The following is a 25,025-nucleotide window of genomic DNA, read 5'->3' as shown; positions in this document are numbered from 1 at the left end:
CTAAGACTGGCAAAGCTAATCTTCAAGTGTTCTAAGTGAATCGCAGGAAAACCTTTCCCTCAACCAAAAAGAAGTCGCCGTTCCCCAGTTTAGCCCTAAAAATGGACCCGGGTTTTCCACGTGAAGCTGTCTGTGGGGAAGGACAGCGGCGTGGAGCCAGAACCGAGCTCCTCCGCCTCCGGCACCCCACGCCGGAAGAAGCCTGCTCAGCGGCGGGGCCGCGCGGCCAGGTCCGGTCACGGTGAAGCGGACCCCTAAGCTCCGAGCACCTTCGGGCGAAGGAGCGCCGGTGTAGACACACACACTTAAACTCACGCGTCGTCGGAACCACTGGGGAGTCGGTGGCTCGATACGGTCTCTGGGCACTTTCCTACCCAGGTGAAAACCACCTCCTTACCCAGCTCAGCCTTCCCGGTACCCCACTCCCCTCACCTGGCCCTGGCCCCTGCCCCAGAAGAGATGAAAGAGGCGGCGGCGGCGGTTGCTTCCGACGGGGTCCCCCAGCGGCGGTGAGTGCTCCGACCCGCGGCCCTAATCTACCGCCGCCGCCATGTTGGCGGGTGAGGTCACCCCGGCGTGCCTTCGTCACGGCCGGCGTCGGGGCGGGACCAGGGCGATCTGAGATCCGGAAGGGTATCCGGAGCGGAAGCACCGACCAACGGAAGCCGGAGGTGTCTCCGTGTAGATGTGACCTGAAGACCCAAACCCTCCTAGCCCGCCCAAATCTATGATTGCGACGTTCGGAAGTTCCGTCTCCCAAATCATTTCCGGAGTCGAGGGGTTGGGATTCTGACCGGCTGGTCGCTGTGTTGGAGGAAGGGCTGGCGATTCCGAGGAAAGAAGCCTTGCTGCATGCACAGGCTATGTTCAGTTCCACAAACATGTATTGCGTTTCAAGTGTTTGCCAAGGGAGCAGGTCAAATAAGTATCTACACAGTCATGACAGCCTCGATGTTCGCCACTAGTTGGGGCAGATGGTCCTTGAAGGTTGGGAAGGAATTCCGGGGAGGGAATATAGCGGGGTGGTGTAGAGAGGTCCTCCTAGGCGAAGAGAACTGGCTGAGCAGAGACGCCACGGCATGAAGGAAGTCTTAACAGTAGTAACCCGCTTTTGTTAACAGTACCTAGCACAGCGCCTGGAACATACTTAACTTGTATTAATGGATGTTTGTTTACTTGAATCCAAGAGTGCTTTGGAAGAGTATCGGAAGGTATCTAGGAAAGAGGATACAATGTGTTTTAGGGAGATCAAATTGCCCGTGGTGTGTGTACTGAATTGGAACAAAGAGGGCATTGACAATAAGGAGTTAGAAGACTGAGCCAGATCAGAAGTGATAAAATCCTGATGGGGAGTGACTGCCAGTGGGTACAGAGTTTCTTTTTGGGGTGATGGTGGCACGACTCTGAAATACTGAAAACTACTGAACTGTACACTATAGGTGAATTGTATGTTATGAGATGTATATCTCAACAAGGCTATTCTTTTTTTTTTTTTTTTTTTTTTTTTTTTTTTTTTTTTTTTTTTGAGACGGAGTCTCGCTCTGTCGCCAGGCTGGAGTGCAGTGGCAATCTCGGCTCACTCCGCCTCCCGGTTCACGCCATCTCCTGCCTCAGTCTCTCCGAGTAGCTGGACTACAGGCCCCCACCCCCCGCTAATTTTTGTATTTTTAGAGATGGGTTCACCGTGGTCTCGATCCTGACCTCGGATCCGCCCCTCGCCTCCCAAGTCTGGATTACAGCGTGAGCCCCGCCCCCTCAACAAGGCTATTCTAAAGGAAGTGATAAAAAGAGTTGAACTGCTATTGTGGGGCTGGTGCCACAGGATGCTTTTTAAGCCCGAGTGACTGAGGAAAGGATGGTGCCATTAATAGAAACATAAAGTTTTGCAAAGGAAAGGCTTAGTGACCTTGGAAAACTAATAGTACAGGCCGGGTGTGGTGGATCACTCCTGTAATCCCAGCACTTTGAGAAGCCAAGGTGGGCGGATCACTTGAGGTCAGGAGTTTCAGACCTGCCTGGCCAACATGGTGAGACTCCCCATCTGTACTAAAAATACAAAAAATTAGCCGGGTATGGTGGCACGTGCCTGTAATCCCAGCTACTTGGGAGGCCGAGGCAGGAGAATCGCTTGAGCCTGGGAGGCGAAGGTTGCAGTGAAATGGGTAACCATAAATGAAGACTTTTTTTTTTTTTTTTGAGGCAGAGTCTCATTCTGTCGCCCAGGCTGGAGTGCAGGGGTGCGATCTCAGCTCACGGCAACCTCTGCCTTTCAGGTTCAAGCGATTCTCCTGCCTCAGCCTCCCGAGTAGCTGGGATTACAGGCATGCGCCACCACGCCCAGCTAATTTTGTATTTTTAGTAGAGGCAGAGTTTCTCCACGTTGGTTAGGCTGGTCTTGAACTCCTGACCTCAGGTGATCCACCCGCCTTGGCCTCCCAAAGTGCTGGGATTACAGACGCGAGCCACCGCGCCTGGCTTTTTTAAAATTTTTAATAGAGATGGGGTTCCACCATGTTGGCCAGGCTAGTCTCCTACTTCTGACCTCAAGAGATCCGCCCACCTCAGCCTCCCAAATTGCTGGGATTACAGGCATGAGCCACCATGCCTCGTCTTATTTATTTATTTTTTTAGAGACAAGGTGTTGCTTCTGTTACCCAGCCTGGAGTGCAGTGGTACAATCATACCTCACTGCATCATTGACCTCCTGGGCTCACAATTGTCCCACCTCAGCCTCCCAAGTATCAAGGACTACAGGCTTGTGCCCCCACACATAGCTTTTTTTTTTTCTTTTTTTTTGAGACGGAGTCTCCCTCTGTTGCCCAGGCTGGAGTGCAGTGGCAGATCTCGGCTCACTGCAACCTCCGCCTCCTGGGCTCAAGTGATTCTCCTGCCTCAGCCTCCAAAGTAGCTGGGACTACAGGTGCGCACCACTATGCCCGGCTAAATTTTGTATTTTTAGTAGAGATGGGGTTTCACCGTGTTGGCCAGGCTGCTCTCGAACTCCTGACCCCAAGTGATCCACCCACCTCAGCCTCCCAAAGTGGTGGGATTACAGGCGTCAGCCACCGCGCCAGGCCACACATAGCTACTTTTTTAAAAATGTTCTTGGGGGGGGGGGTGGTGCCGGGGGGGGGGGGGGGGTCGGAGACGGACCATCCTGGCTACCAGTGACCTGTCTCTACTACAAAAATAGCGGGTGTGGGGGGCGAGTCAGCTACTGGGGGGGGAGGGGGGGGGGGGCGGAGCTGCAGTGAGCGAGACGCGCCATGCATCAGCTGGGCACAGACAACTCCGTCTCAAAAAAAAAAAAAAAAAAAAAAAAAAAAAAAAAAAAAAAGATTTAAAAATGTTCTTGGGCCGGGCGCGGTGGCTCACGCCTGTAATCCCAGCACTTTGGGAGGTCGAGACGGGCGGATCACGAGATCAGGAGATCGAGACCATCTTGGCTAACACGGTGAAACCCTGTTTCTACTAAAAATACAAAAAATTAGCCGGGCGTATTGGCGGGCACCTGTGGTCCCAGCTACTCGGGAGGCTGAGGCAGGAGAATGGCGTGAACCCAGGAGGCGGAGCCTGCAGTGAGCTGAGATCGCGCCACTGCACTCCAACCTGGGGGACACAGCGAGACTCCGTCTCAAAAACATAAATAAATAAATAAATGTTTTTGTAGGCCGGGCGCGGTGGTTCACGCCTGTAATCCCAGCACTTTGGGAGGCCAAGGGGGACGGATCACGAGGTCAGGAGATGGAGACCATCCTGGCCAACACAGTGAAACCCCGTCTCTACTAAAATACAAAAAATTAGCCGGGCATAGTGGCACGCACCTTCAGTCCCAGCTACTGAGGAGGCTGAGGCAGAAGAATCACTTGAACCCGGGAGGCGGAGGTTACAGTGAGCCGAGATTGCGCCACTGCACTCCAGCCTGGGTGACAGAGTGAGACTGTGTCTAAAAAAAAAGATTGTTTTTGTGGAAATGGGTATGTTCCCCAGGCTGCTCACAAACTCCTAGCCTCAAGCAATTCTCCCATCTTGGCCTCCTAAAGCTCCTGGCCTTCCCTTTTTAATTTTATTTTTTGAATATATATTTTGAGACTAGACATACAGGTTAATGGAACAGAATAGAAAACCCAGAATTGTTAACTGATTTTCAACAGAAGTGCTAAGGCATTTCAATGAGGAAAGAGATTGTCTTTTCAGCAAATTGCATAAAATAACATAGCCCTTTTATAGAAATTATTTGACTTTAATCACAGCAGTTTATGGTACTTGGAGTTTTTTTATTTAATTTGTTTTTGTTTTTGTTTTAGTAGAGATGGGGTTTCACCATGTTGGCCAGGCTGGTCTCAAACTCTTGACCTTGTGATCCGCCTGCCTTAGTCTCCCAAAGTGCTGGGATTACAGGCGTGAGCTACCACACCCAGCCCTTTTTTATTTAATGTTTTAGTTTTTTTTTTGTAGAGATAGCGTCTTGCTGTGTTGTCCAGGCTGGTCTTGAACTCGTGGCCTCAAGTGATCCACCTGCCTTGGCCTCCTGAAGTGCTGGGATTATAGGCATGAGCCACTGCACCTGGTCAGTTTTGGGGGGAGTTTTGGACAGATTTTAATAGGCGCTACAGATCTCTAGCCTACAGCCTAATGTGGTTATCGACTCTAAACTAGACTCTACTCATTTTATTCATTTCCATTCATCAGTAGTTTGTTGCTTTTTTTTTTTTTTTTTTTTCCTTTTGAGACAGAGTCTCCACTTCCACTCTGTTACCCAGGCTAGAGTACAGTGATGTGATCATGACATACTCCAGCCTCGACTTCCCAGGCTCAAGCAATCCTCTGGCCTCATCCTCCCAAGTAGCAAGGACTACAGACATGCACCAGAATGCCTGGCTAATTTATTTAATTTTTTTTTGTAGAGGCAGGTGTTCCACTATGTTGCCCAGGCTGGTCTCCAACTCCTGGGCTCAAGTGATCCACCTGCCTCAGCCTCCCAAAGTGCTAGGATTACAGGTGCCAGCCACCACGCCTGGCCAATCAATTGTTTATTGAATCCCTGCCATTAACTAGGCAGTGTGCTGGGTGCTAGCAAAAGCAATGATGAGTACATCAGACGTGGTCCCTCTTGTGAAGCTAACATCTTAGTTGGAAAACCAGAAAAGAAAAACACTGAAACAGAAAAAAGTAAAAATAATTTAAGTTGATGGCATGGGCCGGGTGCGATGGCTCACGCCTGTAATCCCAACACTTTGGGAGCCTGAGGCGGGTGGATCATGAGGTCAGAAGTTCCAGACCAGCCTGGCCAACACAGTGAAATCTTGTCTCTACTAAAAATACAAAAAATTAGCTGAGCGTGGTGGCTCGTGCCTGTGGTCCCAGCTACTTGGGAAACTGAGGCAGGTGAATCGCTTGAACCTGGGAGGTGGAGGTTGTGGTGAGCCGAGATCACTCCACTGCACTCCAGCCTGGGCAACAGAGTGAGACTCCATCTCAAAAAAAACAAAACAAAACAAACAAAAAAAAGATGTTGGCATGTCCTGAAACAGACAAGGGACTGGAATAGAGAAGAAGGTGAGAGGGTGGCCAGGATAAGCTCTCCCCAAAGAGATTTTGAGACTTAAAGGATGAAAAACAAGTTAAGTGGTAAGTGGAGGAAAAGAACTTCCCAAGCAGAAAACTTGATGTTTTCAAAAAAACTGAAAGGCAACCAGGAAAGCTTTGAGGTAGTGTGCAAAGGGAGGAGGGGTAATGAGGGCAGGCAAGTATACAGGGCCAGATCCAGTGGTCTCATCTACTAGAGCCAGCGGAAGGCTTCAGGAGCAAGCGGAAGCCATGACAGAGTTGTAAATTGGGGAGTGACTTGATGCCATCTGCCATCTAAGTTTTAAATCACTGTAGCATAGAAATTTGGTTGGAAAGAGGCAAAAAGTGCAGACACCGAAGTTAGAGTTACTATTTTTGGCTACACTTTGTTTTTACCTTTTCAAATTATTTGCTCAACATTTAAAGACATATGATTTACATTTACTTCTAGTCTTTCGTGCTTTGTCCTCTTGAGCAAACTCCAGAGTTAGCTTATTTATCCTGCTGATTCAGTATCTAGTAAACCTGCCTGGGAGTAGGTGAGAGCACATGAACCGTCTCTTTCTGACTAACCTGACAGGAATCTAGGCCAGTGACTTTGGTGAAGCCACAAATAGGCTTATCTAGGAGGGAGTTTTTTGAAACTTGTCTGAAAATATGTTTTAAAGTGTCTCCACAAGGCCTAAGAATGTAGGAGAAAATTACATTTGGAAAACTACCAACTGGCTCATCTTTGCATGTACTCATAACAACTTTTTCCCTCCAGAGGTTATCTCTGTAAAGCTTACCACATTCTTTCCAGACAGGACCTGGCCTGTTCCTGGTGAATCAGCAAAACTGAAGAAAATTGAGTTTTAAAGAGAAACTAACATGGGGGAGGAGTGGGTGCTGCAAAAGGGGATAGTAACTATACCTACAATTTGTTTTTCATTTGAAGTCTTGAAGTAAATGTGACAAATGTTAATTGTTAATTTTGGGTAGTGGTGGATGGTATGGGAATAAATTATTCTTTGTACTTTTTTGTATTTTCTAATGTCTCAAAATAAGTAAATCGTGGTCAGGTGCAGTGGCTCATGCCTGTAATCCTAGCACTCTGGGAGGCTGAGGCGGGTGGATCACCTGAGGCCAGGAGTTCGAAACCAACCTGGCCAACATGGTGAAACGTTGTCTCTACTAAAAATACAAAAATTAGCCAGGCATGGTGGCACGTGCCTGTAGTCTCAGCTACTCGGGAGGCTGAGGCAAGAGAATTGCTTGAACCCGGGAGGCAGAGGTTGCAGTGAGCCAAGATCGCGCCACTGCACTCCAGCCTGGCGACGGAGCAAGACTCCCATCTCCAAAAAAAATAAAAAAAGTAGAAGAATCATAAAGATTATCACACTGTTTTCCAAAAAACAAAAGCACGGTTGATCTAGACAGTGTTACATCCATTCCGGATATTAATTTCAGAAACAATTCGACATGTGGCATTAGACTGCTGCTTCTACTCCCCAAATCCTGTCATTTGCAGAACACTGTAAAAATAGAGGAGGGATTGTAATCAAAATGCGTTAATTCCACCTCAGCCTGACCTAGGGATGCTAGAGGGTGGCATACTCCTGGAATCTGTTTTTTAGGACAATGAAGAATGAGGCTATTAATGCAAAAGATGAACAAAATTAGACAAATAATCCAATCCAGTTTAGCTCAATAGTGATCAAGTTAAGGTCAATTGCAGCAGTTTCTCTTGCCCTGTGTTATTGTTCTGTGGCTAAATCCTTCTTTTATCCAGCATTATCAGTACTCTCAAATATGTATACCAATATGTACACCAATCTGTCCTACACTACAAGGAACACTGTGCACTAGTACAAATGGAAAAAATGGCAGCATGTATTAATAGATATATTAATAAATGGCAACATTTATTGTCCTGTGGGTAAATCTTTCCTTTATCCAGCATTATCAGTATTCTCAGATATGTATACCAATCTGTCATACAGTACAAGGAACATTGTACACTAGTACAAATGGGGAAAAAATGGCAGCATGTATTAACAGCCTTCAAAATATGTGTACCGGCCAGGCGCCTTGGCTCACGCCTGTAATCCCAACACTTTGGAAGGCCAAGGTGGGTGGATCACGAGGTCAGGAGTTCGAGATCAGCCTGGCCAATATGGTGAAACCCCATCTCTACTAAAAATACAAAAATTAGCTGAGCGTGGTGTCACGCGCCTGTAGTCCCAGCTACACAGGAGGCTGAGGCAGAAGAATCACTTGAACCCAGGAGGTGGAGGTTGCAGTGAGCTGAGACTATGCCACTGCACTGCAGCCTGGGCAACAACAGCGAAACTCCATCTCAAAAAAAAAAAAAAAAAAAAAAAAAATATATATATATATATATATATATATATATATATGTACCATTCCTACTAAAAGGACAAAGAGCTGAGGTGGGAGGACGCTCTGAGCCCAGGAGTTCAAGACTAGCCTGGCAAACACTGCAGGACTCTGTCTCAATTTTAAAAATAAAATTGAAAAAAAGGGACAAACAGACATCATGTACTTTCTGATGTGTTGCAAAGAGAACACAATATCACACATGTAGTACTCCTGCTATAATGCGTAACCTGAATCTAATTATGAGGAAACTGTCAAAACCCAATTGAGGCCGGGCGCAGTGGCTCACACATGTAATCCCAGCACTTTGGGATGCCAAGGCAGGCAGATCATCTGAGCTCAGGAGTTCCAAGAACAGCCTGGCCAACATGGCAAAACCCTGTTTCTACTAAAAATAAAAAATTAGCGGGGCGTGGTGGCGGGCGCCTGTAATCCCAGCTACTTGAGAGGCTGAGGCAGGAAAATCTCTCGAACCCAGGAGGCGGAGGTTGCAGTGAGCCGAGTTTGCACCACTGCTCTCCAGCCTGAGCGACAGTCTTCTGTCTCAAAAAAAAAAAAAAAAAAAAAAAAAATTGAGTGATTTTGTATAACTGGCCTATGTTCTTCAAAATGTCACTATCAAGAAAAATAAGTCTGAGGAAACTCTTCCATATTAAAGGAGACTAAAAAGACATGATCACTAATGCAGTAAGTGACCCTGGATCCAATCCAGGTTATAAAGGTTATAAAGTAAGGTTATAAGGTTATAAAACGTTAAAAAGTAAGGTTATTTAAAAAAGGTTATGGCAGGGCGCGGTGGCTCATGCCTGTAATCCCAGCACTTTGGGAGGTGGAGGCAGGCGGATCACCTGAGGTCGGGAGTTCAAGACCACCCTGGCCAACGTGTTGAAACCCCGTCTCTACTAAAAATGCAAAAATTAGCTGGGCGTGGTGGCAGGTGCCTGTAATCTCAGCTACTTGGGAGGCTGAGGCAGGAGAATCAATGGAACCCAGGAGGTGGAGGTTGTGGTGAGCCGATTCTGCCACCGCGCTCTAGCCTGGGCAACAGAGTGAGACTCCATCTCAAAAAAAAAAAAAAAAAAAAAAGAAGGCCGGGCGCAGTGGCTCACACCTGTAATCCCAGCACTCTGGGAGGCCGAGGCAGGTGGATCACGAGGTCAGCAGTTAGACCAGCCTGGCCAACACAGTGAAACCTCATCTCTACTAAAAATACAAAAATTAGCCAGGCATGGTGGCAGGCACCTGTAATCCCAGCTGCTTGGGTGGCTGAGGGAGGAGAATCACTTGATCCCGGGGTTACAGTGAGCCGACACCATGCCACTGCACTCCAGCCTGGGTGACAGAATGAGACTCCGTCTCAAAAAAAAAAAAGGGTTATAAAGTATATTGATAGATTGATGGGACAAAGGAATTTTTTTTTTCTTTTGAGACGGAGTCTCACTCTTATTGCCCAGGCTGGAGTGCAGTGGCACAATCTCGGCTCACCACAACCTCCGCCTCCTGGGTTGAAGCAATTCTCCTGCCTCAGCCTCCCCAGTGGCTGGGATTACAGGCACGCACCACCACGCCTGTTAATTTTGTATTTTTAGTAGAGACTGGCGTTTCTCCATGTTGGTCAGGCTGGTCTCAAACTCCCGACCTCAGGTGATCCGCCCGCCTCAGCCTCCCAAAGTGGTGGGATTACAGGCCTGAGCCACCGTGCCTGGCCCGGGACAAAGGAAATTAAAGTTCAGCCTAGTAAACTAAATTTCCTGAATTTGCTACACGCTCGTTCTTATGACACACTAAAATAGGAAGTGTGTGTGTGTGTGTGTGTGTGTGTATGAAAATAAAGTGTTAATGTACATGTAGCAAAATGTTAACAATTGTTGAATCTAGGTGAAGGGAGGTCAATGCAGTATTCTTTTTTTTTTTTTTTTTTTTTTTTTTTGAGGCGGAGTCTTGCTCTCGCCCAGGCTGGAGTGCAGTGGCGCGATCTCAGCTCGCTGCAAGCTCCGCCTCCCAGGTTCACGCCATTCTCCTGCCTCAGCCTCCCAAGCAGCTGGGACTACAGGCGCCCGCTACCATGCCCGGCTAATTTTTTTGTATTTTTAGTAGAGACGGGGTTTCCTCAGGTTAGCCACGATGGTTTCGATCTCCTGACCTCGTGATCCGCCCGCCTCGGCCTCCCAAAGTGTTGGGATTACAGGCGTGAGCCACCGCGCCCGGCCCAATGCAGTATTCTTACAAGTTACTATATCTCAAATTTCTTCAAGATAAAAAGCTAATAAAAATGGTGGGTAACCATAGCACAGTAAAAAGAAAAAAGTGGGTGTACCATTTGACCTCTTATTCTACTATTAGGAGTCAGTCTATCCTAAAGATAAAGGAATTTTCAAAAGTTTTTGCTTTTGGGATTTTGGGGGAAAAAAACGGGCTTGAGGTAAATCCAAACGAAAACAAATGAGCCTGGGGGGATTTCTGTCCTAATATTCCTCTAAATGGGACCTGGGAAGGCTTTTGAAAAATATATAGGCTATCTCAGAAAAGTTCCAAATAAATTATGTAGGTGCTCCACCCTAATAAGGAAGTTGAGCATAGCTTCCCACTCCCTAGGTGTGGCCTTTGTATAGTGGCTTCCTTCCTAAGACTACAGTATGGAAAGGGGGTTAAAAAAAGTAACTTTAGAGTGGAGAAACCTACAAACCCTACTTTATGCAGGTAATCAAGGTTGACATGAATAGTCAGAAATCATGTATCCCTTTTTTTTTTTCTTTTGGTAGAGACGGCGTTCCTCTATGTTGTCCAGGCTGGTCTCGAACTCGAGGTCAAGCGATACACCCGCCTTGGTCTCCCAAAGTCTCAGGATTGCAGGAGTGAGCCACAACGCCCGGCCAACAATCATGTACCCCTAAACCCATAACCCTGTGTAATTATGAGAAAAATTCCAATAAAGGCGCATTCTCCAATATACCTAACCAGTACTCCCCAAAACAGCCCGACTAATTTCAGTTAGAGGAACTCCTTATCTTTTCTTCCTCCTACCCAAGACCCCAGTTTAGGAAAAAAACTCCGGTCAGGTCACGAGCCAGCGACGTAGAAGGACCCGAGGACTCGTCCACAGGCCGAGTCAGGGCGGGACTTCCTGGGCGTCGCTCTCTTCCCATTGGCTGAGAAGGGTCATGTGGATGAACTGTGCAGTCACCTGGCCGGAACCGGGACCCGTGGTTATAAAGTAAAGGAACCCGAGATCTGCGCAGGGGTTCTCTTTGCCGATTGTTTTCACCTCGCATTTCAAACCTAAACTTGAGCCTGCTGCGCACCGGCCTACCATTGCTCTCGCCATGGCTCTCAGCGATGCTGACGTGCAAAAGCAGGTGAGGGGCTTGGTTGGGTCTCGCCTAGCCGCGGCGGCAGTCCCGGGAGGGATGGGCTGGAGCCCGGCTAGGGGAGGCCGCAGGCCTTGAGCCGCCCAGATGCTGCAGGAAAGTCCCTTGCTCCAAGTCACCAGACCCTAGAGGTCGGCCTGAGGACGGAGATTTGCCCCGCAGCTCATGTGACTTTTTGCTCGGGTCTTGCGCACTGCCCACTTGCCTGCGCGCTGCCTTCTTGAACGCCCTGGCTCTTTGCCTCCCACCTCAGCATTCCGTTTTCCAAGGGTATTCACTGTGCCTAGTCCGATAGAGATCTGTGCAAGGATTGAAAACAGCCTTGTGGCCAGGGGCAGTGGCTCACGCCTGTAATCCCAGTACTTTGGGAGGCTGAGGCGGCCGGATCACCTGAGGTCAGGAGTCCGAGACTAGCCTGGCCAGAATGGTGAAACCCCGGTCTCTACTAAAAATAGAAAATTAGCCGGACGTGGTGGCGCGCGCCTGTAATCCCAGCTACTCGGGAAGCTGAGGAAGTAGAATCTCTTGAACCCGGGAGGCGGAGGTTGCAGTGAGCCGAGATCGAGCCATTGCACTCCAGCATGGGCGACAGGGCGAGACTCCCTCTGGAAAAAAGAAAAAAAAAAAACAGCCTTGTCACTGTTTTTTTTTTTTTTTTTTTTAACCCTGAGGGAAGTGCTTAAGGCTATATGATAGGAAAGAAACAGTGTGGAGGGAAGAGACCTGCTTCCAACTAGTGTTGTTTTGACGAGGTCGTTCACTTTATGAACTGTGTTTGTTTGTTTTTTTCTTTTTTTTTGAGACGGAGTCTCGCACTGTCTCCCAGGCTGGAGTGCAAGGGCGCGATGTCGGCTCACTGCAACGTCCGCCTTCCGGGTTCAAGCGATTCTCCTGCCTCAGCCTCCCTAGAAGATGGGATTACAGGCTCGCGTCCCACACCCGGCGAATTTTTGTATTTTTTTTAGTAGAGGCGGGGTTTCACCACATTGGCCTGGCTGGTCTCGAACTCCTGACCTCAGGTGATCCGCCCACCTGGGCCTCCCAAAGTGCTGGGATTACAGGCATGAGCCACCGCGCCAGGTCTGTATGTACTGTTAATCTTCATTTTGGGGAAGTCGCCTCTATCATAATGGATTGTAATGATTGGTCTCCCACTAATGTGTGTGTTAACATTTATGAAATACAACCTGGGGCCGGGCGCGGTGGCTCACGTCTGTGATACCAGCACTTTGGGAGGCTGAGGAGGGCGGATCACCTGAGGTCAGGAGTTCGAGACGAGCCTGGCCAGCATGGGGAAACCCCATCTCTATTAAAAATACAAAAAATTAGCCGGGCATGGTGGCGGGCGCCTGTAGTCCCAGCTACTCGGGAGGCTGAGGCAGGAGAATGGCGTGAACCCGGGAGGCCGAGCGAGCCTGGGCGACAGAGCGAGACTCTGTCTCAATAAAAAAGAAAGATTGTCTGGGCGTAGTGGGGTGCGCCTGTAGTCCCAGCTACTCAGAAGGCAGAGGCAGGAGAATCGCTTGAACCCGGCAGGCGGAGGTTGCAGTGAGCCAAGATCGTGCCACTGCACTCCAGCCTGGGCGACAGAGTGAGACCCATCTCAAAAAATTATAATATTAATAAACACAAATACACGCCAGGTGTGGTGGCTCACACCTGTAGCCCTCAGCACTTTGGGAGGCTGAGGTGGGAGGATCGCTTGATCCCAGGAGTTCAAGACCAGCCTGGGCAACATAGACCTTATCTCTAAAAAATTTTTTCTTAAAAAATAAGCCAGGCTGTCTGGGCACGGTTGCTCATGCCTGTAGTCCCAGCACTTTGGAAGGCCGAGGTGGGCGGATCACCTGCGGTCAGGAGTTCCAGACCAGCCTGGCCAACGTGGCAAAATCCTGTCTCTACTAAAAATACAAAATTAGCGGGGCATGCCGGCACATGCCTGTAATCCCAACTACTAGGAGGCTGAGGCAGGAGAATTTCTTGAACTCGGGAGGTGGAGGTTATAGTGAGGCGAGATCGCACCGTTGCTGCCTGGGCAACAGAGCGAGACTGTCTCAAAAAAAAAAAAAAAAACAATTGCCAGGTGTGGTGGGGCACACATGTGCTCCCAGCTATTAGGGAGGCTGATGTGGGAGAATCATTTGAGCCCAGGAGGTCGAGGCTGCAGTGAGCTATGATCATGCCACTGTGCTCCATCCTGGGTGACAGAGCAAAAGACCCTGTCTCTAAAAAAATAAAATAAATAAACAAAAATGTGTCAAATGGAAGACCGCTTTTTCTTTTCTTTTTTTTGTCTTAATACAGAGTCTCGCTCTGTTGCCCAGGCTGGAGTGCAGTGGCACGGTCTCGGCTCACTGCAAGCTCCACCTCCTGGGTTCACGCCATTCTCCTGCCTCAGCCTCCCGAGAAGCTGGGACTACACGCGCCCGCCACCACGACCGGCTAATTTTTTCTATTTTTTAGTAGAGACGGGGTTTCATTGTGTTAGCCAGGATGGTCTTGATCTCCTGACCTCGTAATCTGCCCGCCTCGTAATCTGCCCACCTCGGCCTCCCAAAGTGCTGGGATTACAGGCGTGAGCTACGGCACCTGGCCAGGACCCCTTTTGCTTACATTTAGGAGCCTCAGTGCCTAACGGTGTTTGGCACCAAGTAGATGTATCAGAGTTTATGGGAAAAAATTGTTATGGAAGTCGTGAACCCACATCAGTTTTGAAAGTGTGTAATCAGTCCTGGGAAACTTTTTTTTTTTTAAGTGCCATACCTTCAAGTTTGTAGGTATTAAGAATTTTGTCATGCAAAAGACTCTCAGGGGAATATAGTAGCAGTTTATAAGCCTATAACTAACAAACCAGAATCCTCGCATTTAGTAATCATATTTCCGATAGATTTTTCAGAGAAGGAAGTTTAAGGCTGCAGTTTAATTTGCACATAGTTTAGAGAACTAAGTCTTTTTTTTTCTGAAGTACTGTGCTAGGAAAATTCTCTTACTAAAGCACACTCACTGTCTTATGAATCTTCTGAGATGAGCAATAAAATGTTTTCCTGGCTGGCTCATGCCTGTAATCCCAGCACTTTGGGAGGCCGAGGCGGGCAGATCACCTAAGGTCGGGAGTTTGAGACCAGCCTGACCAACGTGGAGGAACCCTGTCTCTACTAAAATTCAAAATTAGCCGGGCGAGGTGGTGCATGCCTGTAATCTCAGCAACTCGGGAGACTGAGGCAGGAGAATCGCTTGAACCTGGAGGTTGTAGGGAGCTGAGATCGTGCCATTGTACTCCAGCTTGGGCAACAAGAGTGAAACTCAGTCTCAAAAAAAAAAAAAAAAAAAGTTTTTCTTTGGATGTTTCCATTTCCTTGAAAATGTCTTTTCATTTTATTCTTAACCTAATATGCACTAAGACAAGTGGGTATTCTTCATTTTATGGTTCTGCTAATGCCAAAGGGTAAATAGAGATGATAAAATTAGTATCTATGGAGAAGTTTAAGAAATCATACAATATTCTTACAGAATGAAAGGGTTTTTTTAAACCTTTTTCACTGCTTCTTCTGTTCATTGCTTCTTCTGCTTCTTTCAATATAGGAAAAGCTTGATGCAGTGGAAAAGTAAAATGCCCTCCATATACTTAGTGGTCACAGTGCTAATTCTCTCCCTCTTGTTCCCTTTCTTCCCTCTTTGTCATAATATATTGAAGACTAAGGCTTCCATAGGAAAAACTAGTATAAAGATAAAGCTATAGTTCCTTGGAATCTAGATCAAAATCATTTTTTTTTGGAGACGGAGTCTTGCTTTGTCGCTAGGCTTTAGTGCAGTGGCGCGATCTCAGCTCGCTGTGACCTCTGCCTCCTGGGTTCAAGCAATTCTCCTGTCTCAGCCTCTCCAGTAGCTGGGACTACAGGCGTGTGTCACCACACCCATATAATTTTTTTGTATTTTTAGTACACATGGGAATTCGCCATGTTGGCCAGGCTGGTCTTGAACTCCCAACCTCAGGTGATCCGCCCACCTTGGCCTCCAAAGTGCTGGGATTATAGGCGTGAGCCACTGCGCATGGCTTATTTTTTCTTTTTTTTGAGACAGTCTCGCTCTCTTGCCCAGGCTGGAGTGCCATGGCGTGATCTCAGCTCACTGCAGCCTCCACCTCCCGGGTTCAAGTGATCCTCCTGCCTCAGCCTCCCGAGTACCTGGGATTACTGGTGCCCGCCACCATGCCCAGCTAATTTTTGTATTTTTAGTAGAAATGGGGTTTCACCATGTTGGCCAGGCTGGTCTCGAACTCCTGACCTCGTGATCCGCCCGCCTCAGCCTCCCAAAGTGCTGGGATTACAGGCGTCAGCCACCGCACCAGGCCTATTTTTTATTTATGTAAAATTGAAAGAAGGAATTTTGTCTATTTTCTATAACCCTTCATGCTACATGAAAACTTGATGAGGACAGTGTGTGTTGTTTACTGTATTCTCTTAAGTAAACAGACGAAGCACCAAGCCCATAGTAGATGCTTAATAAATCCTGAATTCTCTGACTTCTCCACTGCACGAAAATATTTGTGTATATTTGCTTTTTTCCTGGGGAGTATGATAATGTATTTCGTCAAATTTACAGAGAAACCTGACTCTAAAAACCTTAATTACTGAACAGGAAGGAGAAACTGTTTTTTTTAAAGGTCAAATTTTCTGCCTTAGGGGTGGAGTTGAATGTCCTTAAGGGGTTGACTATATCTCTTCTTGAAACTGTTAAAAGAATATGATCATGTTAACTGTAAATAGGCTTCTGACCTGGGTTAGAATTAGTGCAGTTTGCTCTAGGCTGTGCTGGTCTGGTCAAATCTGGTAGCCCAAGGGTTCAGCAGAGTGCTAAAGGCAGATAATCCAGGTCCGAATCAGGGTTCACCTTTAGAGGCCAAACTTGTAGCATTTATAAACACTGGTTTTGATTACTGTATTTAGTTAAATGACTTTTCTTTTCTTTTTTTTTTTTTTTTTTTTTGAGACAGAGTCTTGCTCTGTCACCCAGGTGTGATCTCGACTCGCTGCAACCTCCACCTCCCAGGTTCAAATGATTCTCCTGCCTCAGCCCCCTGAGTAGCTAGGATTGCAGGCGCCCGCCACCACGCCTGGCTAATTTTTGTATTTTTAGTAGAGACCGGGTTTCACCATGTTGGTCAGGCTGGTCTTGAATTCCTGACCTCGTGATCCACCCGGATTGGCCTCCCAAAGTGCTGGGATTACAGGCTTGAGCCTGGCTAGTTAAATGACTTAAAATTCCAGATAGAATAAGTTCAGTGAGACTTCAAACTAAACTTGCAGACACCATTACCATGACCCCTCTCATACTCCCAAATTTGTGGAGCTGATCTTTTAAGCAAGGTCAGTGATTTCCCACACATGTAGGTCTGGATTAGGTACCCCAAATATTTCAAGGCTCAAGATACTGTAAATACCGTGCTATCTATAACATAGGTTTGATCATCATAACTTTTTGGCTTCTTAAAAGTAGGATTGGAAACACGATGGTGGCCACAGAAGTTGGAATCCACTGAGTGTGTAACAACTCACCTGCCAAAGTAAGAAAAAAAAGAAAAGTAGGGTGGCCCCAAGACTTTTGATAAAACAAAAAAACTGTCCCTTCTAAAATCCTCCTATATGTTTTTTGTTTCTTTTTTTTTTTTTTTTTGAGACGGAGTTTTGCTCTTCTTACCCAGGCTGGAGTGCAGTGGCACAATCTCTGCCTACCACAACCTTTGCCTCTGGGTTCAAGCGATTCTCCTGCCTCAGCCTCCTGAGTAGCTGGGATTACAGGCATGCACCACCACGCCCGGCTAATTTTTTGTATTTTTAGTAGAGATGGAGTTTCTCCATCTTGGCCAGGCTGGTCTTGAACTCTCAACCTCGGGTGATCCACCTCCGTCAGCCTCCCAAAGTGTGGGGATTACAGGCGTGAGCCACTGCGCCCAGCTGGGTTTTTTTTTTTTTTTTTTTTTTTTTTTTTTTTTTTGAGACAGAGCACTCTGTTGGTCTTGGCTCACTGCAATCTCCATCTCCTGTGTTCAGATGATTCTCCTGCCTCAGCCTCCCAAGTAGCTGAGATTGCAGGTGTACCTGGGATACCTTGTGTTCCTTAGAATACCACCACACCTGGTTAATTTTTTTTTTTTTTTTTTAATAGAGCCAGGGCTTCACCATATTGGTCAGGCTGGTCTCGGATTCCTGACCTCAAATGATCTGCCTGCCTCAGCCTCTTTATATGTTTTCTTTAAGACGTTGGTGCTAGAATGTTGTATTCTTGCCTCATTTTTAAAAATTGTAAATACATAACAAAATTTACTAATTTTTTTTGTTTTAAGAGACACGGGTCTCACTATGTTGGCCCAGGCTGGTCTTGAACTCCTGACTTCAAGCAATACTCCCATCTTGGCCTCCCAAAGTGCTAGGATTACAGGTGTGAGCCATTGTGCCCAGCCATCTTAACTATTTCTAAGTGTACAGTTTCATAATGTTTTCCTTTTTTTTTTTTTTTTTTTTGAGACCTCCGCCTCTCAGGTTCAAGCAGTTCTTATGCCTTAGTCTCCCAAGTAGCTGTGACTACAGACGCCTGCCACCACATCTGGCTAATTTTTGTATTTTTAGTAGAGACGGGGTTTCACCATGTTGGCCAGGCTGGTCTCAAACTCCCAACCTCAGGTGATCCGCCCACCTTGGCCTCCCAAGGTCTTGGGATTACAGGCGTGAGCCACTGTGCCCAGGCAGTAGTGTTTTGTTTTTTTTTTTTTTTTTTTTTTTCATTATACTTTAAGTTCTGGGGTACATGTGCAGAATGTGCAGGTTTGTTACATAGTGATACACGTGCCATGGTGGTTTGCTGCACCCATCAACCCGTCATCTACATTAGGTATTTCTCCTAATGCTATCCCTCCCCTAGCTCCCCACCCAGTAGTGCTTTCTTAATTCGTTTTGGTACACCTATGTATACTTAAGATTTATGATATCTTGTGTTATGTGCAGAAGCTGCTATGGAGATTGTTTACAGATTGTTAAACCCTAAAAAGTACCTGGGATACCTCGTATTCTTTAGAAGTCTTGAAACTCCCAACAGATTTGCATTCATTCACAAATTTTTTTGAGCACCTCCTATGGTGGTGGTTGTTCCATGTTCTGGGTTCACATTGGCATAAAAGACAAGATCCCTATACTCAATGGTGCTTACCTTTTAGTGGGATAATTAATAAACAAAATGAATTAATGACCCAGAGATCCTACATCAATTTTTAGCTTTTTTTTCTTTTTGGATTTCATCACTCCTTTCAGGTAGAGCCCTTAGGAAATGAAGCTTCCATCCCATCCCACAACCAGTGAGTTTGATGAGCTGTGTTGGTTGGATTTTTACTTGGGTATATTTTATATCTGCCACAAGAGATGATACTTCATTTATGAGTCTAAATTGGATTGGTCATCCCAAGCTCCCTTCAGAAGCCTTCATTGGACTTTATTCTCCAATTGTAGCCGGTGATCTCAGAACCTTTAACAAGTTCCTAGCCTCATAGTTCATTTGAGGATAGGGACAAATAAGCAACAATTACAAGTTTAGGTGCCATGGTAGAGGAAGTACAAAGTACTCTAGGTACAGGAAAGATTTCCCTAAGGAGGTGATAGTTATACAAGCTGAGGCCCAAAAAGTTAGCTGAGTGAAGAGGAGAAGGAAGAATGTTCCAAGTGGAAGGAACAGCATGTTTGAAATCTTGGAGATGAGAAAGAATGGTGAGCTCAAGGAACTGGAGTAAGTTTAGTATGGCAGGAACTAAGAGTCTGAAGATGGTGAGTAGTGAAGGGTTTGTTGTTTCATATGATGCTTGAAAGGTAAGCAGTGGGCTGAGTATGGTGGCTCACACCTGAAATCCCAGCACTTTGGGAAGCCAAGGCAGGCAGATTGCTTGAGCCCAGTAGCTCAAGACCAGCCTGGGCAACATGGCGAAACCCCTCTCTACAAAAAATACAAAAATAAGCTGGACGTGGTGACACGCATCTGTGGTCCCAGCTACGGGGGGAGGGGAGCTAAGGTGGCAGGATCGCTTGAGCTGTAGAAGGTGGAGGTCACAGTGAGGCGAGATTGTGCCATTGCAATCTAGCCTGGGAGACAGAGACCCTGTCTCAAAAAAAGACACATAAGCAGTGATAAGATCCTGTACCTTCTAAAATCTTTATCTTAAGCGGGGGTAGAGTGTTGCATGATAAGATAAGCATTTTGAAAGCATCTGTCTGGTGGCAATGTAGAGTGGATTAGAAAGAACAGGAATAGTGGCAGGAAGACAGATTTGGAAGCTGTTGTAGTAATTTAGCTGAGAGGAGATGATGGCAAGGACTATGGTAGTCCATCCAACGATGGAGCGAGGTGGGCAAGGTAAAGAACTATTTTTTTTTTTTTTTTTTTTTTGAGACGGAGTCTCGCTCTGTCGCCCAGGCTGGTGTGCAGTGGCGCGATCTCGGCTCACTGCAAGCTTCGCTTCCCGGGTTCACGCCATTCTCCTGCCTCAGCCTCGCAAGTAGCTGGGACACAGGCGCCCACCACCACGCCTGGCTAATTTTTTGTATTTTTAGTAGAGACGGGGTTTCACCATGTTAGCCAGGATGGTCTGGATCTCCTGACCTCGTGATCTGCCCACCTTGGCCTCCCAAAGTGCTGGGATTACAGGTGTGAGCCACCGCGCCCGGTCGGTAAAGAACTATTAAGAGAGAATTAATAGAACTTGGTGATTGGTTGGATATAAGGACTGAGGTAGGAGGAATAGTCACAGTTGGGTGTTGGTGCTAATCCCTGAGAGAGAGCTCAAAGTGAGAAGTGGGGAGAGGAGTGGTGAGCAGTTCAGTATTGAATGTGTTGAATTTAGAGTACTATGAGTAGGATGTTCAAAAAGAGCTGTCTAGGAGGCAGAGTGGAAGAGTATGGCCCCAAAGGAGACTGGAAAGGAGAACAGGAGGAAGTCATGGAAGCAAAGGGAAGATTGTTAAAGAAGGGAAGGTTGCTCGCCGGGCGTGGTGGCTCACGCCTGTCATCTCAGCACTTTGGGAGGCTGAGGCGGGTGGATCACAGGGCCAGGAGATGGAGACCATCCTGGCTAACATGGTGAAACCCCGTCTCTACTAAATACAAAAAATTAGCCGGGCGTGGTGGTGGGCACCTGTAGTCCCAGCTACTCGGGAGGCTGAGGCAGGAGAATGGCCTGAACCCGGGAGGCAGAGCTTGCAGTGAGCCGATATCACACCACTGCACTCCAGCCTGGGCAACAGAGCGAGACTCTGTCTCAAATAAATAAATAAATAAATAAATAAATAAAAGGGAAGGTTGCTGAACACATCAACTGATGCTGAAAGATGAAGTAAGAAAAGGCCAAGGTCAAGGGGCGAGGAGATTGTCACTTTATGAGAGAACTGTCAGTGGAGTACAGAGAAGGGTGCAAGTGAGACTGCAGTGTTGAGAGAGGTAGTGAAGTTGAAAGTGTAAATATAGATAGCTCTTCAGCATACTTTCTTAGAGGTGGAGAAGAGAAAAGGAGGGTGCTGGCTAACTTGTATTCCAAGTTCCTTGAGAGGAGGATGAATGTCCTATTTATCTGTGTTATTGAGTATTGTATCTGGTCTATTTTCTTGAACAAATTTTAGATCCTAAGTTTCCTGAGAATAGGAATCATCGGCTGGGCGCGGTGGCTCACGCCTGTAATCTCAGCACTTTGGGAGGTCGAGGCGGGCGGATCACGAGGTCAGGAGATCGAGACCATCCTGGCTAACACGGTGAAACCCTGTCTCTACTAAAAATACAAAAAATTAGCCGGGCGTGGTGGTGGGCGCCTGTAGTCCCAGGTACTCGGGAGGCTGAGGCAGGAGAGTGGCTTGAACCCGGGAGGCGGAGCTTGCAGTGAGCCGAGATTGAGCCACTGCACTCCAGCCTGGGTGACAGAGTGAGACTCCATCTCAAAAAAAAAAAAAAGAGAATAGGAATGATCTCACTTATCCTTATACTCAGTGCCTAGCACAATATGCATTCAGTAAGTGATTGACTTTTTTAAATTTTTAGTAGAAACGGGATATCACTATGTTGTCCAGACTAGTCTCCAGCTCCTGGCCTAAAGCAATCCTCCCTCCTTGGCCCCCCAGAGTGGTAGGATTACGGGCGTGAGCCACTGCACCTACCTATGATTCCTTGTTCAATGAATCAGAAAAAATATTTCCAACTTGTTGAACTAAAAAATAAAACTTTTTTTTCCTCATAGATAAAGCATATGATGGCTTTCATTGAACAAGAAGCCAATGAGAAAGCAGAAGAAATAGATGCAAAGGTGAGATTCATTTTCTAGTTTTTTTTTTTTTTTTTTTTTTTTTTTTTTGAACGAGTCTTGCTCTTCCGCAGCTGAGCAGTGGCCGATCTCGCTCACTCAACTCCGCTCCGGTCAGATTCTCCTCAGAGTTCTCCAGTATTTTTTATAGAAGTTATCAAGGTTTCCTACCTCCCCCCCCCCCCTGTCCTTGCCCCCCCCCTTTCTATTTATTTGTTTTTGCTTTGCTAAATAATATTGTTAGTAAAACTGTTTAACAACAGATTGCATCGGACTGATAAAAATGTCTCTTCCTTCCCTCCCTCCCTCCCCTCCTTCCTTCCTTCTTTTTTTTTTTTTTTTTTTTTTTTTTTTTGAGACCGAGTTTCACTCTTGTCGCCCAGGCTGAAATGCAATGGCGCGATCTCGGCTCACTGCAACCTCCGCCTTCCAGGTCCAAGTGATTCTCCTACCTCAGCCTCCCGAGTAGCTGAGATTACAAGCATGTGGCACCACACCCAGCTAATATTTGTATTTTTAGTAGAGATGTGGTTTCACCATGTTGGCCAGGATGGTCTCAATCTCTTGACCTTGTGATCCGCCTGCCTCGTCCTCCCCAAGTGCTGTGATTACAGGTATGAGCCACAGTGCCTGGCCCTTTGTGTCATTTTGAGACAGAGTCTCGCTTCATCACCGGGACTGCAGTGCAGTGGCCTGATCTCAGCTCACTGCAACCTCTGCCTCCCAGGTTCAAGCGATTCTCCTGCCTCAGCCTCCCAAGTAGCTGGGACTACAGGCATGCACCATCACGCCTGTCTAATTTTTGTATTTTTAGTAGAGACAGGGTTTCACCATGTTGGCCAGGCTGGTCTTGAACTCCTGACCTCAGATGATCCACCCGCTTGGGCCTCCCAAAGTGCTGGGATTACAGGTGTAAAACACCGTGCCCAGCCCTATTTATTTTGTTTGTTTTTTTTTTTTTTTTTTTTTTTTTTTTGAGGGTTCTGTCCCGGCTGAGTCTTTTTGCAGTCCCTGGTCAGTTCTGCTCACCTCGATGGATCGCCCCAGGCTATTTTTTTTTTTTTTTTTTTTTTTTTTTTTTGTTTTTTTTTTTTTTTTTTTTTTTTTTTTTTTTTTTGAGATGGAGTCTCACTGTGTCGCCCAGGCTGGAGTGCAGTGGCCAGATATCGGCTCACTGCAAGCTCTACCTCTCGGGTTCGCGCCATTCTTTTGCTTCAGCCTCCTGAGTAGCTGGGATTACAGACACCCGCCACCACGCCTGGCTAATTTTTTGTATTTTTAGTAGAGACGAGGTTTCACCACATTAGCCAGGATGGTCTCGATCTCTTGACCTCATGATCTGCCCGCCTGGGCCTCCCAAAGTGCTGGGATTACAAGCGTGAGCCACCGTGCCCGGCCTTTATTTACTTTTTTTTTTTTTTTTTGAGACGGAGTCTCGCTCTGTCGCCCAGGCTGGAGTGCAGTGGCGCAGTCTCGGCTCACTGCAAGCTCCACCTCCCAGGTTCACGCCATTCTCCAGCCTCAGCCTCTCCGAGTAGCTGGGACTACAGGCGCCCCCCACCACGCCCGGCTAATTTTTTGTATTTTTAGTAGAAACGGGGTTTCACCGTGGTCTTGATCTCCTGACCTCGTGATCTGCCCGCCTCGGCCTCCCAAAGTGCTGGGATTACAAGCGTGAGCCACCGCACCTGGTTTATTTACTTTTTAATTTAAATTTTACCTTAATAAATTCCTCATTGGAAATGTCTATCTTTAACATTAAAAAATAAATTTTCCTTTCTAATTGTTGTGATGCCAATAAGTGTCCTGAAATTTTATGTTGGAGGGTAGAAAAGTAATGGATGATTCATTTGCTCATGGAAACCAAAATTCAGATATTTAACAACTGTAGCGAACTATGATAGGTGACTAGAGAAGGTAGTAGTGTTTCATTGTTTAGCTTTTTTGTTAATCTGTGCTCATTGCAAAAAAGTAAAGTTTGGGCCGGGATTGGTGGCTCATGCCTGTAATCCCAGCACTTTGGGAGGCCAAGGCAGGCGGATTACCTGAGGTCAGGAGTTCAAGACCAGCCTGGCCAACATGGTGAAACCCTGTGTCTACTAAAAATACAAAAATTAGCTGGGCATGGTGGTGCGTGCCTGTCATCCCAGCTCCTCAGCAGGCTGAGGCGGGAGAATCGCTTGATCCCAGGATGCAGAGGTCGCAGTGAGCCGAGATCGTGCCACTGCACTCCAGCCTGGACGACAGAATAAGACCTTGTCCCAAAAAATAAAAAAATAAAAAATAAAAAGTTTGGAAGTATATAGGGTATAAAATGAAAACCCCACCCATTACAAAGGTGACCTTCCATCAGCATTTAAAAGTTTTATATTTATTTCCAGTTGCACATTGCTTATGCCAATTTATATTCCTTAACAGTATATCGAAATGTTCTTTTCCCAAGGTATAATCATAACATGCATTTTTTAAAGCTTGCTTTAAAAATATTACCAAAATATGGCCAGGGGCGGTGGCTCACATCTGTAACCCCAGCACTTTGGGAGGCCGACACAGGTGGATCACCTGTGGTCAGGAGTTCAAGACCAGCCTGGCCAACAGGTTGAAACCCCATCTCTACAAAAAATACAAAAATTAGTTGGGTGTGGTGGTGCACGCCTGTAGGCTCAGCTACTCAGGAGGCTGAGGCAGGAGAATTGATTGAACCCGGGAGGCAGAGGTTGCAGTGAGCTGAGATCGCACCACTGCGCTCCAGCCTGGGTGACAGAGTGAGACTCTGTCTCAAGAAAAAAATCAGTAAATAAAATAAAATATGACCAAAATATATTGTTTAATATTTTCATTGTCCTTTTAGTACAGCCTTAAATTTTTATGTGCCTGGTACTCTAGAAATAAAACTCTCTGAAACCTTGGGCTATTTGACTAGTTTACCATTTGAGGAAGAAAAGACTATTTTCCCTCCCACTAATACATAACAGCTGATAGGATATTGCTTAATATTGTTTTGATGGTGATAGTTTCTTGTATGACTCTTTCTGGATCAAATACAGAAGGTCCTATTTCAGCTATTATTTCAGGAAATGCATTTCTTTTTTTTTTTTTTTTTTTTGAGCCGGAGTTTCGTTCTTGTTGCCCAGACTGGAGTGCAATGGTGCGATCTCGGCTCACCACAACCTCCGCCTCCCGGGTTCAAGCAATTCTCCTGCTTCAGCCTCCCAAGTAGCTGGGACTACTGGCGCATGCCACCACGCCCAGCTAATTTTTTGTATTTTAGTAGAGACGGGGTTTTACCATGTTGCCCAGGCTGGTCTTGAACTCCTGAACTCAGGCAGTCCACCCGCCTCGGCCTCCCAAAGTGCTAGGATTACAGGCATGAGCCACCGCGC

General features: G+C 46.7%; 2 protein-coding genes across 2 annotated transcripts in view; one reads left to right on the top strand and one right to left on the bottom strand.

Moving 5' to 3' along the window:
• BCL2L13 (BCL2 like 13) overlaps nt 1-590 on the bottom strand; it is a 101,801-nt gene extending 101,211 nt beyond the window's left edge. Inside the window, 1 exon segment of the mRNA XM_030815778.1 lies at nt 433-590. The gene's annotated coding sequence lies outside the window, so the exon portion shown is untranslated.
• A 10,506-nt stretch (nt 591-11,096) lies between these two features.
• The window catches only part of ATP6V1E1 (ATPase H+ transporting V1 subunit E1), a 35,965-nt gene continuing 22,036 nt past the window's right edge, over nt 11,097-25,025 (top strand). The window contains exons 1-2 of the mRNA XM_030815777.1: nt 11,097-11,306; nt 21,580-21,645. Of these exons, the coding sequence (XP_030671637.1) occupies nt 11,274-11,306; nt 21,580-21,645 (99 nt within the window). The 5' untranslated portion in view covers nt 11,097-11,273. The remainder of the gene's footprint in view (nt 11,307-21,579; nt 21,646-25,025) is intronic.

The sequence above is a fragment of the Nomascus leucogenys genome, chromosome 7b (genome assembly GCF_006542625.1).
Source record: "Nomascus leucogenys isolate Asia chromosome 7b, Asia_NLE_v1, whole genome shotgun sequence".
In the NCBI taxonomy this organism is placed as follows: Eukaryota; Metazoa; Chordata; class Mammalia; order Primates; family Hylobatidae; genus Nomascus; species Nomascus leucogenys.
The sequence above is the reverse complement of the archived record's forward strand: the minus strand, read 5'-3'. Positions and strand labels throughout refer to the sequence as shown.